The 19,526-nt window shown below is 39.3% G+C and overlaps 2 protein-coding genes and 1 long non-coding RNA gene across 3 annotated transcripts in view; 1 reads left to right on the forward strand and 2 right to left on the reverse strand.

The window, feature by feature from the left end:
* The window catches only part of LOC135137918 (tyrosine decarboxylase-like), a 49,130-nt gene that overhangs the window by 21,958 nt on the left and 7,646 nt on the right, over positions 1 to 19,526 (reverse strand). The gene's annotated exons all lie outside the window — the stretch shown is intronic.
* LOC135134188 (uncharacterized) lies at positions 3,777 to 4,378 on the reverse strand. The gene is made up of 3 exons (XR_010281241.1): positions 4,158 to 4,378; positions 3,980 to 4,106; positions 3,777 to 3,845 (listed from the first exon to the last, which is right to left on the reverse strand). It is a non-coding gene; the product is annotated as an uncharacterized LOC135134188 (long non-coding RNA).
* On the forward strand, positions 17,449 to 18,857 carry LOC135134194 (receptor-type tyrosine-protein phosphatase T-like). The gene is made up of 6 exons (XM_064062824.1): positions 17,449 to 17,747; positions 17,800 to 17,887; positions 17,940 to 18,289; positions 18,340 to 18,467; positions 18,518 to 18,653; positions 18,705 to 18,857. Exons 1-6 carry the CDS (start codon positions 17,592 to 17,594, stop codon positions 18,759 to 18,761), a joined length of 915 nt encoding a protein of 304 aa, XP_063918894.1. The 5' UTR covers positions 17,449 to 17,591; the 3' UTR covers positions 18,762 to 18,857.

Below are 19,526 nucleotides of genomic sequence, written 5' to 3' on the forward strand. Positions count from 1 at the left end.
CGTGAAACCTGGTACATTTTCATTTTCTTCAGTACAAATAAGGAAGTACGTATTTAAGCATTTTCGAAGATTCGACCCCTAAGGGGGTGAAAAGTGGTGTCTAAGTTTGAGCGGTTAAATTTGTTTAGGAAGAATATTTCTACTATAAATTGAAATTTTTACGTGAAACTTGGTATTAATGTTTTTCAACACAAATAATGAAACCCGTCTTTAAGCGTTTTGTAATATTCAACCCCTAAGGGGGTGAAAGGTGGGGGCTAAATTTGTATGGGAAAATATTTCTATTGCATACTTAAATTTTTACGTGAAACTTGGTATTAATGCTCTTCGACACAAATAATGAAACGCGTATTTAAATATTTTCCGAGATTCAACCCCTAAGGGGGTAAGAAAGAGTGTGGCTAAGTTTGTATGAGAAAAATATTTTTATGGTGATGTGACTTGGTATTAATGCTTTTCAGCACAAATAATAAAACACGTATTTAATCATTTTTCCAGATTCAACCCCTAAGGGGGTGAAAAATGGTGGCTAGATTTATGTGGGTATATTTTTATTGTAAATTTAAATTCTTCCGTGAAACTTGGCATTAATTGTCTCCAACACAAATAAAGAAACACGTATTTAAGCATTTTCTGAGATTCAACCCCTAAGGGGGTGAAAAGTGGTGGGTAAGTTTGTATGCGAAAAATATTTCTATTGTAAATTTTGAGGTGATGTTTATTTCAAACTTGGTATTAATGCTCTTCAACACAAATAACGGAACCCGTATTTAAGCATTTTCGGAGATACGACCCCAAAGAGGGTGAAAAGTGGTGTCTAAGTTTGGGCGGCTAAGTTTGTATAGGAAGAATATTTCTACTATAAATTGAAATTTTTACGTGAAACTTGGTATTAATGTTTTTCAACACAAATAATGAAACCCGTCTAAGCATTTTGTAAAATTCAACCCCTAATGGGGTGAAATGTGGAGCCTAAATTTGTATCGGAAAATATTTCTATTGTATACTTAAATTTTTACGTGAAACTTGGTATTAATGCTCTCCGACACAAATAATGAAACACGTATTTAAATATTTTCCGAGATTCAACCCCTAAGGGGGTAAGAAAGAGTGTGGCTAAGTTTGTATGAGAAAAATATTTATATGGTGATGTGACTTGGTATTAATGCTTTTCAGCACAAATAATAAAACACGTATTTAATAATTTTTCCAGATTCAACCCCTAAGGGGGTGAAATATGGTGGCTAGATTTATGTGGGTATATTTTTATTGTAAATTTAAATTCTTCCGTGAAACTTGGCATTAATTGTCTCCAACACAAATAATGAAACACGTATTTATGCATTTTCTGAGATTCAACCCCTAAGGGAGTGAAAAGTGGTGAGTAAGTTTGTATGCGAAAAATATTTCTATTGTAAATTTTGAGGTGATATTTATTTCAAACTTGGTCTTCAGCACAAATAACGGAAATCGTATTTAAGCATTTTCGGAGATTCGACTCCAAAGGGGGTGAAAAGTGGTGTCAAAGTTTGGGCGGCTAAGTTTGTATAGGAAGAATATTTCTACTATAAATTGAAATTTTTACGTGAAACTTGGTGTTAATGTTTTTCAACACAAATAATAGGGGGTGAAATGTGGAGGCTAAATTTATATGGGAAAATATTTCTATTGTATACTTAAATTTTTACCTGAAACTTGGCATTAATTGTCTCTAACACAAATAATGAAACACGTACTTAAGCATTTTCCTAGATTCAGCCCTTAAGGGGGTGAAAAGTACTGGCTAACTTTGTGTGGGAAAATATTTCTATTGTAAAATTAAATTTTCACGTGAAACTTGGTATTAGTGCTTTTAAATACAAATAATGAAATACGTATTTAAGCATTTTCCGAGATTCAACACCTAAGGGGATGAAAAGCCGTGGCAAAGTTTATATGAGAAAAATATTTCTACTGTAAATTTAAATTTTTACGGGAAACTTGGTATTAATACTCTTCAACACAAATAATGAAACACGTATTTCAGATTGTTTTGAGGTTTCACCCCTAAGAAGATGAAAGGGGGTGACAAAGTTTTTATGAGCAAACATTTTTTATGTCGATTTTTACTGGAAATTGTATTAATGCCCTTCAACACACGAAGCCGCGGGCGAAAAGCTAGTTATTTATAAAAATGTTTTAATACTGAAGTTCATTTTCTGTTAATTATATTTGCACGTTACACTTCACTACAATTTATTGTTATTACCAAATTATTCTGCTATAAACTAAATCTCTTTTGTAAATAATCATTTCCAAATTAAGTATAATTATTCATTTAAGCAAAATACATACACTTGAAGTATTCCCTTTGCCCAGTCACTAGAATGTGTTAAAGGCTCCAAATCACTTTCAAATTCTTTGCAAACAGGAATACCTAGGACCCCCAGATTGTTCTAAATTTACAAAAAAAAAACGGGCTCCCAAAATTAACTCAAAAACAAGTCAGGTGAGAATTTTGCAAAAATAGAATACCAAGTCCCCCAAAATACTTTTAAATAAACTACAAAAAAAAAACTTAAAATAATACACCGTGGGTGTCCAAACATTGCGGCTCTCAAGACTTTTTCAAGTTCGTAAAAACTAAAACACTAAAAGCTCAAAAGATTTTTTCAAGTTCATCCAGCAACAAAACACCAGATGTAGGAATTCCTGTTTAGTAAGGATTTGAAACTGCTTTGGAGCCTCCAGTGTCTTTTTTATAACAATTTAACTAGATTTCTTAGAAGATACGTCATTTGCTAAAATCAGTCTTATCTTAGCAAGTACCCCACACCCGCCCTTAGAAGATATGTGATTTCCTAAAATCAGTCTTAGCAGATGTGGTGACCGAATTTGAATCAAATCGTCGCGCTGAAAGTATTTAACAACGGCACGAAATCACATTTCAATAATTTTAATTTGAAAGAAAAAAATTAAATAAAAAAAATCGTTAAACATAGGCAACCATGTGCACGTTAGCGATTGGGGGTAGTTCTGCATGGCTGAAAGCGGGGGCAAAATTAGTACTACGTTCCCGTTGAACATATTCCGAAAAATGGATCCTCTTAATTGAAAAGTGGGTTTCTTCTTTGGTTCCACTATTCTCAAGAAGATTTTCTGTGTCGCCTAATTAAAAAAAAATGAGTTCGTTAAAATTGAAATCGGACAATTACCTCGGAGGGACTTTTTTTTCTTCTTTGAGTGGATAAAACTCAACAATAGGATCATTATCATGATGAGTGTGGTAAATACAGGTGCTAGGCACCACCAGTAAATAGGAATTGGTGTTTGTTGTAAAGACTTGTCAACATAATTCGAAGAATTTTTTTGGTTTTTGTTATCTACAGCGCATTCTATGGACTTTGTAGGGACTGATTTTATACTCGTGCCTGAAGAATCTTCACACAAATAGGAGTCATTTGGGAGCTTGATGTAGCGTACGTAACTGCTGCAGTTTATGCTTGGGGGTACTGCGACATATAGGGTCGGATATATAGCCCAGAAACCATCTTTAGGACCCTCGGTTTGTATGGTTATTTTGTAACAACTGGAAACATTTTCAACACAGATTTCTTTTCGGGTCCATTTTTCTTCTCCCGGGATCTAGAAAATGACACTACACTATGGTCAACTGCGTAACTGTTATACCTTGTCATCCGAAATGACCTGATTTCTACCATCATTTGACACAATTTTCATCAACATGCTGCACTTCTTACATGCAGCTGTATATATGAAAAAGCATAGACTGTGATTGCTGCAGTCACTGCCATTACTGTATATTACACTGTGGGTTGTGTTGTTTGTAGTATAAAAATAATCATCTGCCAACAAATTGTGTTAATACATTTATAACAATTATAAAAAAAATAGGCTGCACGCACAAAAATTTTATTGGTAATATTACTTCTGCAAGAAAATTTCATGTGGGTGCAACTAAAAGCTCTTCTTTACATACATTTGTGTATTTTCCACACACTTTTGGAATATTTGTTGTAAAGTTGCAAAATGGTCAAATTCGTGTTTGGGAAAGTGTCATTTTCGCAGATAGTTATTCCAGAAGCGTTAGATTTCAAATGATACCACTAAAACGTACGAGTATTACAACCAAAATTAATAATTACGTAAGTGTATACCTTTGACTCCGACAACTCAGTCGTCGTTGAATAGTTTGAAGGGTTACGTATTCTCACACTTAGAAACATACTAATATTTCTTCTCAAAACCTCCTGAAAATCTTGCGGTGTTGAGCCATGATTGCTCATAAACGTTTCCCAGCGTTCGTCTATCACAGGATCATTCACAATGCTGTTTTCGAGCGAATTCAACAAAGTCCATCCACTTCTTACATTTTCAGAGGATAATGTATACTCTGAGGTCGAATCTACATGTATGATGTAGGTATTCACAAATAATAAAATTATTACGTTTTACCAACCGACATAAGTGTCATCGTTGTCATGATGGTTGTCCATGGGTTTGGAATTAAAGATGAACAGACCTCTTGTGTCGTTAGCACTCACAACACAGTAATTTTGACAGTCCACTGTCTTCCACAAGATAAGCAGTATAATGTAGTGGTTCATCTTGTCCTACATTACAACAAGTAATAAGTTTTATCAATAAAGTTGTTCTATGTATATAGGCGGATTGGGGTTATCTTGTTCTTTGAAATAAGGAAATTAAACAACGCGTTAAACGCAAATTATGAAAAAAAAGAACTATTTTTCGGCGTTGCCCAATAAGGAAATTTTGAAAGTAATTTTCAGTGTGAATTTTTTTGCTTCGCAAATTTTAACACTTTCAACAATAGTTTCAGTGTTCTAATGATTTCATTGTCAGAGCTATGCAAAATTTCTTTTTAAAACAAATCTTGTATTGTTAAATTTAAGACTAACGATCAAAACATTAGTAAAGGGATTTTTTATTGTGTCGTTTTTAAAAATGTCCTATCAAATTAGTGCGAAATGAATATGTTGAAATATTAAGATACACTAACCTATTTAGATTAACATTTCAATATTATCTGTTTTATAAATAATTATAGCTGTATTAGCGTTTCCTACTATAGATAAATATAGCAAAACTGACCCACTTTTGTGTTTATTTTTTAATATTTCCTCGCCTTACACGTGAAATTATGAAATATCTACGTCATTCGAGCCCTTTAATTAAAAACAGAAAATGTTTCGAGTGCCTCGTGCGACAATAATTCCAGAACAAAGCGCTCTTTCAGGTCATTTCCACGCATCGTCTTCGCGCCGTATAAAAAAGCGAACAATTTGCACTACAAAGTTCTAAAAAAAGAAGTCATACTCGAATAATTTCTGATTATCTGAAGTAGACCCTGCGAAATCAAATAGACCGCGTTTTTCGCTTCGTCTGGAAACACCACATGCCGAACTCCGGGCGCCGGAAAGAGACGAAACCATCCCTCGGCAGCAGTAATGACGTTATAGAAGAATTTAATAGAACGTCGATGGCGCGATATCGCCCATTGAAATATCGAAATTTTGAAAAATTTTAAAAAATTTAAAGCTCACTCCAAATATTTCCAAAATATTGCTCTGTGACCCTAAACACACTATATTTTTGGAATGTCGAAATCTATAACTCTGAATTTTTCGAGAATTTTTAAACGACTAATAAGTAAAATTTTAAATTATTATAAACAAAACCAAAAACAACGAAGAAAAATCCATTAAAGCATAACCAACTAGATTAGAGATGTTCAAAATACCTGCCTTTTGTCAAAGTTAGCCATTAGTACTAAGATAAAGCTGATTTTGGCAAATCACATACCTTCTAAGAAAAAAGAGGGAACCTGTTAAGACTGATTTTGGCAAATTTCCTATAAGAAAACAAGAATTTTTGGACGATTTTTAAAAATCAAATTTTCTACTACACTGTGTGTCTGGAAAATGGCGGATTAACTCTCCCCTACGCTCTTAACAATCAACTGGTGAATCTAGCCAAAAAAAGAAAAAAAAATCGGACATATCGGATAAACGTAAACTCGGATAGGAGAATAACCTCCGAAGAGAAGATCTGGGTTATATCCTTCCGCCGTTAAGATAGTCAAGGACAAAGAGGTAATGAGTAGTAAAGGGAAAGAAAGAAAGAAAAGGGATAGAGAAGTAGAGTCGCCGAAAGAGAACGAGCAGGTCTTCCAAAGAAGCAAAATAAGAGTAAGATCACCTCTGCAATCGAGAGAGGAAAGGAAGAAAGGAAAATCAAGAAGATATAGAGATGGAGGAGGTCAAGAAGATAATCAGCGAACTTGCGACACAAATCAGAGATGATATGAGAGAAAGTGTTAAACAATTATTGAACGAATGGAATACACAGCTTAAAGAGGAGCTTAAAACAATAAGAGAAGAATTAAAGCAAACAAGAGATCAACTACAGGAGCAAAATCAAGAAATTAGAGATAAGTATGAAGAATGGAAGAGAGCTAAGGACGAAATGGGAAAGAGAGTGGGTGAAGTAGAAAGTCAACTAGATCGAATGGAGAGAGAAAGGAGAAGAAATAAAGTAGTGATGATGGGATTGGAAATAGAAACAGGAGAGCAGAAGCAGATAATTGGAAAAGTGACAAAATTTTTAGAAGAGAAAGTCAAAGAACTTAGAGAGTAAAGTTAAAAGCGCGTACAAAATTGCAGAGAAAGTTTATGTAGAGGAATTCGAAAACAGAGAAGAAAAAATAAATGTAATGAAAAGCAAGAAGAACTTAAAAGGGTCGTCAATTTACATAAATGATGATCTGACGAAAACGGAAAGAAAAATTCAAAACATGATAAAAGAAGAGGCAACAAAAGAGAGAAATAAAGGAAAAATGGTTAGAATGGGATATAAAAAGTTAACTGTAGACGGCAGAAATTTTAAATGGAATGAAGAAGAGGGCAGACTTAAGAAGGCAGAAAATTTTTAGTAAAGAGCCAAAAGAGAAGGAAGAAAACGAGGAAAAAGGGAAGCAAACAAGGCAAAGGAAAAGGAATAAAGGATGTAGATAGGGAAATCGGAAAAAGGGAAGCTGGTACAAAATTAGGAGAAAAAGGGGTGAAGGTACTGTTTTGGAATGTCCAAGGGTTGCGAAAAAAGGGGGGATTACGTGGGAAAATTTGATGTTGTGGGGCTAGTTGAGACTTGGGTGCAAAGAGAAAACTGGGAGAAATTGGAAGAGACACTACCACATGAATATGTGTGGGAGTGTCAACGGGCGACAATGGAAAAGAAAAAGGGGAGAGCAAGCGGGGGAATAGTAATGGGAATTCGAAAAGAACTGCAAGAATTGGAAAAGGGAAATAATAATAAAAACGGACTAATGAAGAAAGTAATACAGCTGGATAACAGTCAATGGGAAATAATAACCGTTTATAGCAAGAAAATGGAGGAAACCAAGATAAACATAGAAATGGAAACAAAAGAAAAAGGAGATGAAAAAATACTTATAGGAGGGGATTTTAACGCAAGATTGGCGATAAGGGGACAAGAATAATAGATAAAGAAAAGGGAGAGAAAAGAGGATCAAAAGATAAAGCAAATAACAAAGAAGGTAAAATATTGTGGCAGATAATAGAAGAAATGGGATGGGAAATTTTGAATGGAAACAAGGAAGGAGATGAAGAAGGAGAATGGAAGTACGTAGGGGCGAGGGGAGAATCAATTATAGATTATGGGATTGTCAACGAACAGGCGTGGGAAGAAATAGAGAGTTTCAAAGTGGGGGAAAGGGTAGAATCAGACCACATGCCTCTAGAAATAAAAATCAAAGGAAAAGAGCAAGAGTATGAAAAACAAGAGAGATGACACGAAAGAAAAGAATTAGAAAAAAGAATATGGGATGAAGAGGGAATTCAAAGATACAGAAGTAGACTAGAAAAAAAAATTCGAAGTAAAAGAAGATATAGAAGCTACGATGGTGGAACTGAGCAACCTAATTATAGAAGCTACGGAAAAAAGAAAAATATACATATGGCAAGGGAGGGATAATGGATGGAACGGAGAATATAGTGAGTTGAAGAGAAAAGCAAGGGAAAAATTAAGAAAATGGAAAAATAACAAGGGAAGGAAAGACGAGTACCTAAAAGCAAGAGAGAATTATTGGAGAAAATGGGAACAAAGAAAAAGAGAAAAACGAGAAGAAGAAGAGAAGACGATAAAGTCCCTGAAAACAGAAGTGCAAGTATGGAGATATATAAACAAGGAACGGAGAAGGAAGACTGAAATCGGCGGGAAAATCAAAATACATGAATGGAAAACACACTTTATGGAATTATTGAGAGGTTGTGAGGAAAAATGCTGCAAAATAACTAAAGGAATCACAACGGCGGAAGAAATGTGGAGAGGTTCGGAAATAACAAAAGATGAAATAGAAAGATAGATTGGAAGACTGAAAAGAGGAAAGGCACCAGGAGGGGATGGAATCCAGAACGAAGCGTGGATGTTCGGGACAGAAGAAGTGAAAGAAAAGATATGGGAAGTGGTAAATGGAGTTTGGAAGGGAAAAGGGTTTCCTCGGCAGTGGAGAGAAGGTATAATAATCCCATTATTTAAAAAGGGGCAAAAAAGTGATGTGAAGAACTACCTTGCTCAATGCGGCGTACATGATATATGCAATGATACTCGATGAGAGGTTTCGAAAGGAGATGGAAGCAAGGGGTACGTTACCAGACGGTCAGGCAGGGTTTAGGAAAGGAAGAGGTACTATGGACAATGTGTACATCCTGCGGCATTTAGTGGGAAGAGAAATAAGGAAAGAGAGTGGACGAATGTACGCTTTGGCCATAGATTTCAAAGCAGCGTTTGATAGCGTGGATAGAGAGAAAATGTGGGAGTATTTGAGGAGAAAGGGAGTAGATGCATACTTGGTAACGAAAATGGAAGAAATATATGAAGAAGCAGTAAATACGGTGAGAGTGAATGGAATAGAGAGTGAGAGTTTTTATACAAATAGAGGAGTGAGACAAGGATGCCCACTCAGCCCCGCATTGTTTGCAGCTTATCTAGGAGATATAGATGAAATGTTCAGAAAAGCACAGACAGGAGGGGTGGTAGTCGGCAAAGAGAAAGTGTGGTCGTTGGCGTACGCAGATGATTTGGTGATTGTGGCAAAGAAAAGAGAAGAAATGAAAGCAATGATTAAAAGTTTGGAGAAGTATGTAAAAAAAAAGGAATTGGAAGTGAATGTGGAAAAAACAAAAATGGTGGTGTTTGGGAAGAAAGTAAGAAAGGAGAAGGAAGAGTGAGCATGGAGAGGGAAGAAGATTGAACAGGTGAAAGAATTCCAGTACTTAGGATATACATTAAAGAGCAATAACTCAGATAGAGCGCATATTCAAGAAATGGTCCAAAAAGCGAACAAAGTGGTAGGAATAGTATGGGGAATAGGAGAGAGAAAATTTGGACATGATTATAAGACAAGAATGATGATGTTTGATACTTTGGTCAAAAGTGTATTCATGTACGGAGTTGAGATTTGGGGATGGAGGGAATATGAAGAAATAGAGGGAGTGTAAGAAAAATACTTGAAATGGACATTGGGATTGGAAAAGTATACGCCGGGGTATATAGTGAGAGAAGAAACAAAAAGGGAGAAAATGAGAGTGGAAGCGGGTAAAAGGGCGGTTGGATTTGAAGAAAAGTTCAGTGAGAGAGGTGATTGCAAGATATTGCAAGAATGTTGGAAAGAAATAAGAAAGGAAGGGGGAATACATGTTTGGAACGAAAGGGACAAGTATTATAAAGGAAAGGGATATGCATGTGAAGAAATAGAGAGAATGAGAGAAATAGGAAGGAGTATCAAAGAAGAACTGAGTGTAAGAGATAAGGATATAGATAAGCAAGAACGTAGATCGAGAATATCGGAGTCTAGATATAATGCAGAATGATGGCGAGATTTAGGTGTGGAAATGAAGAGAAAGAGAATAATTTTTGGATGGATGAAACTGACAGAAGGTGTAGGATATGTTGGAGAGAGGGAGAAACAATAGAGCATATGCTGGAAGGATGTGAAGGATTGAGAGAATCGGAGGAAAGTAGGGAAGAAGTGCTAAACGAGGATGGAAGAGGGGTGGGCAAGCAGAAAGAATAGAATATTTATTATATAACACTCGAATTTTTATTTTATTTTATTTATTTTTATTGTTATTGATTTATCTGAGGTAGATTAAGTTAATTTGTACCCCTACTGGGAATATTATTAAGCCTGTAAGGCAAATAATAAATTAATTTTTCAACAGAAAAAAAATCCTTGTCACATTTTGATGGAGTTATAATGATTTTAAAATTGTTTCTTTTGCTACGTTTAACAACTAAGCAACACATTCATTATCACAATAACTAGTAGTAAAACTTTTGGTTAATTGTCCTCTCGCCCATGACCATGTTTAAGTACCATTTCAGTTAGAACGTACAAAGAAATCGTGAAACATAGGCAACCATGTGCACGTTAGCGCTTGGGGGTAGTTCTGCATGTTTAGTTAGAGGGCGGTAGTTGGCCTTGACAGGAGAGCATGGCTGAAAGCGGGGGCATTACTTATTACGTTTTGGTTGGGCGTAGTGGATGCACAGTGAAAGGACGCTCTAAGTAGCTAGGTTAAATTAGTTGGTTTGGTAGTTAATAAAAGAGAGGAATCTTTTGTTTAACGACAATTAACCGTAACGATGGCGCCCAGTTTTCCCCAACCCGCGGCTTTTAATCGGAAAACATGCGATCTTTCGACGACGGTACACGTGCTATAAATTTGTTTTATTGTGTGTAAATTCACCGATCAGGTTAGGGTTTTAATCGTTGCCTGTTTCTAACGCAATTTAACAGACATTAGATTTATTTAAAGAGGCATTTGCTAGGTGTTTTCATGAAATTCACTTAGCCAGGATAACACCTTGTTTGTTTAATTACGAATGAGGCTTTTGGATGCATGTACGCAAGTGGTCATTTTTCCAGAATTTAGACTTGGTTTCAAAAAACCATCAAGCCTTGATTTTCCCCAAGTCTCCTATGACGGATTAAAAAATCTAATCTGAATGATACATTATCTTAAAATATGTACATATCAGTTTGCACTTTTCTGGTTTTAAAAATATACCGTGTACAAAAATTTACAAAATATTCCAACCAATATAAAGCTTTCATTGTTCTAATTTTATTCTAGCATTATTATTTTTGCAGCTACTTAAGTTACTTATTGCAAAAAACTATTACTCACACACTGATGAACAGCCTCAGGATTCTGGATTCTGGATTCTTAATTTATGGGGGCTGACCGTAGCCAGCCGGCACTTAGGCCTCGCCTTTGGGCCCATTGTACCTTCCCCAAGTCCATATCAGGGTGTTTTCCCGCTCCTCTACTCGTCAAGCCATCCAACTGCTTGAATGTACTTGAGTAATGCAGAGGGTGGAAACTCCCTGATATTTGCCATACTAGGCCAGATGTCCCCTAGTATGGATTCCCTGTAGGAGGCTAGGGCTGGACACTCACGAAGAATGTGCTCAGCTGTTTCCTCTTCTTCATTGCATCCACGACAGATTGGGTCTGTTGCTACCCCTATCGTATGTAGATGTTTGTTAAACTGGTAATGTCCCGTAAGGAATCCTACCAGTTTACGCAGTTTGTCCCTTGAAAGTGAGAGATAAAATTTTGTCAACTTACGGTCTGGTGTCGCCATACAAGCTCTACTATGCCGACAGCTGCTCAACGTCGCCCATATCTGCTCATGGCGTCTATGGGTATATTGCTTTACGAGTTCGTTCGAGAGGGCGACCGAAGGCGTGATTGCCGGTTCGGGTCCCCAGAAGGGCATACGCGCGGCTCGCTTCGCCATCTCATCTGCCCTCTCGTTTCCTTCGTTGCCACTGTGTCCTTTGATCCAACAAAGTACCACACTATTCCTCTGCGTTACATACTTTAGCGTTTGTCTGCACTCCCAAACCAGCCCGGATCGAACCATACAGCTGTCCAGGGCTAGTAGTGCAGACTTGCTGTCAGTAAGTATGCGTATTGATTTGTTGCCGATTTCACGTTCAGCAATGATTCTAGCTCCCAGCATTATTCCCATCAATTCTGTTTGTAAGACAGACGTGTGGGTGCCGAGAGGTACACTGATTTGTGCGTTCAGTTGTTCGGAGTAGATGCCGGCTCCTGAACCACTATCTGTTTTGGCACCATCGACATAGATATCTATGTCGGCTCGTCCTTCTGAATTATCACTCATTGATATTCTATATGTCTTCTCATATATTAATTTTGTGCCCATTCGGTCACAACCCATCCTCAACAAGGGTATTCTGTTGAACGCCTCCGTTAAGATCCGAGTGTGCTTCGTTGTGCGGCCTTGCTTGTTCCATACTCCCAGAGAGTGAAGTCTTAGAGACGTCGTCATTGCCGCTTCCTCTATATAAAGGTTGAGAGGTGCTAAGCAAAGAAGAGTCTCCAGAGCCGCTGTGGGAGTGGTCCTCATTGCTCCTGTAACACTGAGACACGCCATTCTCTGAACGTGTTCAAGTTGCAGGGCTGTTGTTTTTTGTCTGGCTCTGGGCCACCAAACTAAAGCTCCATAGCACAGCATCGGTCTGACTATTGCCGTGTAGATCCAAAGGGCGATCTTGGGATTTAAACCCCACGACCTTCCCACCACCCTACGACATTGCCAGAGAGCCGAGCGTGCCTTTTCTACTTTATCATCTACATGCTTCTTCCAATTCAGTCGCCAGTCCAATACAACTCCCAGGTATTTGACTTCGTCCGAAAGTTGAAGCGTTGTGTTAAATATTTTTGGCATCTGTAGTGTGCCAATTTTCCTTTTCCTGGTGAACAGGATTAGTTTCGTCTTTTCTCCATTAACGGAGAGGGTATGTCTGTTGCACCATTCCTCGACTATTTTTACTGCAGCTTGCATTATCTCACATAATGTATCTGCGTTTTTTCCTGTTAGCAGAATGACTAGATCGTCCGCGTATCCAATTGTGTGGTAGCCAAGATCATTGAGGCGTCGTATCAGGCTGTCAACGACAGTATCCCACAGTACAGGAGAGAGAACTCCTCCCTGAGGACATCCCCTGTCTACAACAGCCTCGATCTCAGTGCCACCTACATTAATCATTACTTCCCTGTTCCTCAGCATACTGGCCACCCACCTACTTAGGGTGGGGTCCACGTCGTGCTTTCGTAGGGCTAGTTCTATGCTTTTGAAGGTCGTTTTATCAAACGCTCCTTCAATATCCAAAAACATTCCTAAGGTGAAGAGTTTGTTCTCCATCGCCCACTCTATACGGTTTACAACTGTGTGTAGGGCCGTATCGGTGGATCTTCCTTGGATGTAGGCATGTTGGTTCGGATGTAGAGGTTGCTTGCTCAAAGCAGTCTCCCGAATCTCTTTTTCGCTTAGTCTTTCTAGCGTTTTCAGCAAGAATGATGTTAAGCTAATTGGTCTGTAGGATTTAGCCAAGGTGTAATCTTGTCGTCCTGGCTTAGGTATAAAGATAACCTTTACTTTTCGCCATGCATTCGGTATGTAGCTGAAAGCCAGACACGCCCGAAGCATTGGCAACAAAATAGGGCGTAGTCTGCTCATTCCCCTCTGCAGGAGGGCGGGATAAATACCGTCAACTCCTGGAGATTTGTATGGGGAAAAGCTGTCCACTGCCCACTCCAGTCTTGCCTCCGTGACTACCTTTGCAGCCAGCGCCCAGTCCTTCGGGGAAGGTTGAGTACCGACTACATCCCTTTTGGAATGGGAGGTAGTCCGTGTGCTGCCTGGAAACATGGTCTGCAGCAAAAGTTCTGCGGACTCTTCTAAGGTGGCTGTAAAGGTGCCATCTTCTTTCTTTAGGAAACCTGGTTGATGTGTGTGGTCCTTCGAGAGAACTCTCTTCAGCCTTGCGGCCGAAGCAGTCGACGTTATGTCGCTGCAGAAGGATCTCCACGTTTCCCGTTTCCTCTTTCTTAATTCTTTTTTAAACTCTTTCCGGTGCTCTTTATAGGCTTCCCAGTCTTCAGTTTTCTTAGTGTTTTTTGCTCTATTGAAAAGTTTTCTTAGCCCCGATTGAAGTAGGCTGAGCCTTCGGTTCCACCATGGTGTACCTTTGCCCAGACCTTCCTTCTTTAGGGGGCAACTTTTCTCATACGCTGACATTAGAGAGTCGTTGATAATGGTCAAGGTTTTCTCTATGTCTTCTGTCGAAATGTATTCCGTTGGTATAGACTGCACGGAGGTCCCCAGTCTGTCGTCCAGTTCTTCGTTGTATAAAGCCCAGTTCGTCAGCCTAGGGTTCCTGTACGTCTTTATCTCCATGTCTATACATTTTGATGTATACATGATCCATCTATGGTCTGACACTGACGCCTCTTTAGAGACGTGCCATCCCATTATATATTGTGAGATATCCCATGTAGCCAGTGTAATATCTATTACTGACTGACTACGTGATGTTACGAAAGTTGGTTCGCAGCCTCGGTTGAGAATCTCTAGATTTGTTGATAAAAGATATTCAGCTAGTGTTCTTCCTCTATCATTAGTGTCTTTGCTCCCCCACAACAGACAGTGGGCATTCGCATCGGCACCGATGATGAGGTTTATATTTCCGGTATCACAGTGTTCCACCAAGTTCGCCATTTCCCATGTTGGACATGGTTCCTGTGCTCCCTGTGGTAAGTACACAGATGCTATTACCAGTTGCTCTTCGCCTCTTCCTATGTTACACTTAACATTTACCGCAGTCACATCCCTGGAGCTGACCTGAGGTAGGAGGACGGCTTTGATTTTCCTCGGAATGTAGACGCATGTCCTTGGAGATTCTATTGTGGTACCTGAAACAACAGTGCCATTTAAATTGCTCAACCCTGCGATCCTGGATTTTACAATCCATGGTTCTTGGATTATTGCTATAGTGTTCTGCATCTTGTCTAGACGACGACACAAAACAGTCGTCGCCATGCGACAATGCTGCAGGTTGATCTGAATGAAATTTATCTGCTGCAGCGCCATCTCTGCAACCAAAAATCCCATAATTGTCCTAGGAGACACGAGGCACATTCTCAGGCGGGCCCGCCCCCACTGGTAGAGGCTTCATCCCCTGGGGTTTCTACCTCTTCCATAGGGGTCCGCCCTTCCTGAGCCGACGCCTCGTTCTCCTTGAGTTTCAGGTTGAAAGAGGACAGCATATAATTAATTCTGCCCTCTCTCTCCCTGATTATCTTGGCCTCTTCCATCCCAAGACCAAACACAAAGAGGTTGCCTGGAGAGGCAGCCTCGGGTTTGGCCTCGCGATGGAAAAGAAGCCATTTTTTGACGTGGGCCCATTGGTTCTGACCCTCCAGGCGGCGAAGTACGACTCCTGCATCCACCGGTGGTCCCGGTATCCACAGGGTCGCCCTCACCAGCCTTGGTAGCTCAGCCAAGGGGACCACGTTAAGTTGTGCGCCCTCCCACAAGGGTGTTAGGGAGCGCACTGTTTGTTGTAGCCATTTCAGGGACAACTCGTCTTCACAGGTTATCCTTAGGACTTCCCCTGTGTACTTCATGCCCCTGAAAGTGGCTGCTTATCTACCCGATGCCAAGCACTGGTCCAGTTGCCTGTCCAGCGCTCCCATCAGGCCCTTTTGTACTATATCCACCTGGCCAGCAGTCAGCTTACCAAGTGGATGCTGCACATCAATCACAGCTACACGGAGATGACTTGCAGCCGCCTCCCTGTAGCTCTGTTCTCTAGAGGTAGTCTCCTGCCTCCTCATCCTCTTTTGCTTCTCAGCTGCCGGAGGTGTGGAGGTTGAAGACCTCACTCTCTTCTTTGACCCTGAGGTCTTTTTCCCCGCGGGTTGTTTAGGGTTGGCTATCGTAGCCTGCCCTTTACCCTTGAGGTTTATCCCGGAGGAGGATGGACCCGGTTTCGGCGGGTCGGTATTCGCCGCCTCCGCCTGCAAACGAGCCTTCCTCCGCCTTTTTACCTCAGCCCCGCAGATTCGCTTCCTCCTAGGAGGCTGCGACCCCACATTGGCTGGGTTTCCTGTTTGAGGTGCACCCGAAGGCACTTCCTCAGTGGTTTTTTTATTGTTTTCGATTTCCATAATCTGGATTTTGATTTCGTCCTCCTGCGTCCCCACCCACCACGGAGTCCAACAAGGGGACGCCGAACTTCGACGTCAGGGCTAGCAGAAGGATATAGCCCCCAGGGAAGCTCATCCTGCAGTACGCAGCCTCAACTAGTGAGGTTACTCGTGCTCAGACTACACTTCCCCCAAGGACTCACCCTGTCGGCGGTCTGACCCGACGACACAGCCGATTGATCTGAGATGGGTTAGTCTCGACCTCCCGTTTTGGTGGAAATCCAGGCCAAAGAGGCGTGTTGCCCAGCCTTGGTGACACACTGCACCAAGGGGGGCTCAACCTCCAGGATTCCTTCATCCCACCTTACGGGTCTCCACGCACGGCACAAACACGCGGGAGCTTGTCCGCGGGGCTGTTTTGACGACCCCACACCAGGGGTTTAATCCCGGGGGGGCACGTTTATTTCCAGCCCTCCTCTACTGAACCGCCTTCGCGGCCGTCTAAGCCGACAACCACCAAGGCATGTCCAGGCAAGACGAGCCTCAGCCCTAACCTACATATCTGGAGAAGGGAAAAATCCAGGTCGGACTTCCACCACCCCCAAGAGTGTTTAGTTCCCGGGGGCATATCCGCCCTCCCCAGACCCCCCTTCCCCAGACAATGCCGGTCTCCCCCTATCCGCAACACTGGGGACGCGCCTGATAGGTAACTCAACCCACAGCCTCAGTAATCAATATCCAAACACTTTGGCAAATAATACAGATAAAAATTATGTGCGTAGGACGTGTCAGTTTTAAATTTGCGACTCCGCAGAACTGGAGTTGTATTAATTAAATAGTGAATTATGAAGTTTACAATACTGTGTATACTTTTTTGTGCTACGTCTAGCTTGTGTTTACAGGCAAATACGTCCTATTGTGTAAAAAGTGGAGAGATTGAACTCATAACATCGGATAAAAAAGCAAAGTCAACGAATTGTTTTTTTGTTCAAAACAGTAGAATTAAACTTCATATTGTTAAGTGTAGTAATGGTACAATATGTTCAAAACTGCAATCACACAATCCAACAAAGGGCGAAATTTTGTACATAGACGTAAGTAAAACGAACTAGAAAATTAATCGTAATGAAAAAGATTTTTTAGGGGACTGAACCCGGGGAAATAAGAACACAATATACCATAAAATTTACACGTTGCTTTAATTTATCAGCGATAACAAACTTTAAAGCCACAGGCGAAAATGAATCGTTTTGGACAATTGTTCATAAATCCTTAGAAAATGTCCAGGCAGCAAATCTTTCGCGAGAAATTGTTATTTATAACGCAAAATCATATCGATTTTGTGAAGACCTCGGTCCACATGCCATGATGCCCCAAGAACTATATTGCAAATCTCCTAGTCACGCCAGTTTTTTGTATTTGTTCCTTCTTATTCCAGTAGTATTCTTAGGTGGAGCAATATTTCTGTTTTGGCGAAGGCGAAAAATTAAAACGAAATGTGTAAACAATTTGTCTGGCGAAAACATGGAACTAATGGAAGATGGTGCAAGCAAATCCGTGGTCAAACCGACCGAAAAAAAATGGCCCCCTATAAAAATCAACGACTTTGGGGACTACATGCGGGACGTTCTTGAAGCCAACCGAAAGTACCGTTATTGTTGTATTCAAAACCAATTTTCTGTGCGTGTTGTCTTTTTATTACCTAAAAAACCACAAAAGAGTCATATTTTAGGATCTACCATCTGGATTGGTAAAGTCCGTCAAAGAAGCGACAAAACAAAAAAATGCCGACAAAAATCGTTGCAACACGATTTACCCTTGTATGTTTATTACTTCTATACTTAGTATTATCTCACCCAGGAAATGTTTCAGATGATAAAAATCGTGTCAAACTTGACACAACTTCAGCCGGGAAATATTTCAAAGGAGACTACATTAATGCGAGCTATATTCAAGGCTCCACCAATTACAAAGAGTACATCATTGCTCAAAATCCTCGAACTAACACAGTCAATGATTTTTGGATCATGATTTGGCAAGAAAGAATTAGTTACTGTGTAATGATAACCAACGAACACGAAACATATCTCCGTTACTGGCCTACTTTAACCGAAAAAAGTGTCACTTTTGCAGACTTAGATATAGTGTTACTCGAAAGACTCGACTACAGATTTTTTCAAAAGTATAAACTTGCTGTTAGTAGAAAGGGTCAGACTAGAGAGGTTTACTAAGTTGTTGTTTGATGATGTGGGGGCAACTTTTGTCGTTTTAGATATGCGTTCTACATTATCATTCTTGGCAGGACTATGACATGATTCTATCAAAGAAAAAACTTCTTCCATTCATTAGCTTTCTACAAAGTATACCGCATTACAGCGCCCCTGTATTGTTTCATTGTCGGTATGAGTTTCCAAATTCGGGTTAAGGTTTTTGTGACGATTTCTTTGCAGAGACGGGACTGGGCGATGTGGAAGTGTCGTTTTGTGCGATATGGTGTTAAGATCGCTGCCTGTGACCGGCATGGTGGACATATTTCACACAGCGATGGTGCTAATGAAATCAAGAGTTAATGCTATCAGCAACTTGGTAACTTATTTTTACAGAGTTTTGTTGAAAATTACAAAAAATTGATTGCAGGAACAATATATTTTGGTCCATTGGATAATAAGAGATTTTTTGGGAAAGTTTTACTAACCTAATTTTGCAAAAATACAGTTGTTTTCAATTCAGCGGATGTTTTTACAGGTTTAAAATTGTATCGGTTGTAAATAAATATTTACTGTATTAATATTTTGCTCAGACTATTAGTTTACTGATAAAAACATGGTACGCACGTGAAAAATCATAAAAATTGTTTTATTTCCAGAGGCGGCTTGAATGTGCGCTGGATTATTTTTTTTATTATTTCTGACCGATATATTTCCAGACAATAATTTTTTTCTAATATTTTAAACATAAATGAAAAATTATTGTTACTCTCATCTTAAATTAAATTGATGTCGTTTAATATGATTTCTAATTTTTCCTTTCTCGAATATTTGGATTTGCAATTTTTTCAGTTTCCGGTTTAAATTTTTTAATTTTTGACTTTTCGATATTTTATTTTTTCGTCTTTTCAGTTGTTAGATTTCCCATTTTTTGACTTTTTATTTTGGATGTTTCCATTTTCGAACAAACACAAAATAGACGAGCAAAATGAAAAAAATCCTGCTTCACAATTTTTTTACTTTTTAATTAAGTAATACATATAAAACGATTACTTAAGAAAATATTTCACATGGTAATTTCTCGTAGAAAAATAATGATTTAACAATTAAGCTTCGCCCCTCGGCTTACGACGAATAAAAAAAATCGTCAGAATTGAGATAGGGTGGGTGGGCGGGGCTTATATTTTGCTTTTTTTTAATATACATAGCCATCTTTTGACAACAAGAGACTTCAAACATGGTTAAAATGGTA

The sequence above is a fragment of the Zophobas morio genome, unplaced genomic scaffold (assembly GCF_036711695.1).
Source record: "Zophobas morio isolate AGI-343-1 ecotype UQ-CSIRO unplaced genomic scaffold, CSIRO_AGI_Zmor_V1 ptg000004l, whole genome shotgun sequence".
NCBI classification, from domain to species: domain Eukaryota; kingdom Metazoa; phylum Arthropoda; class Insecta; order Coleoptera; family Tenebrionidae; genus Zophobas; species Zophobas morio.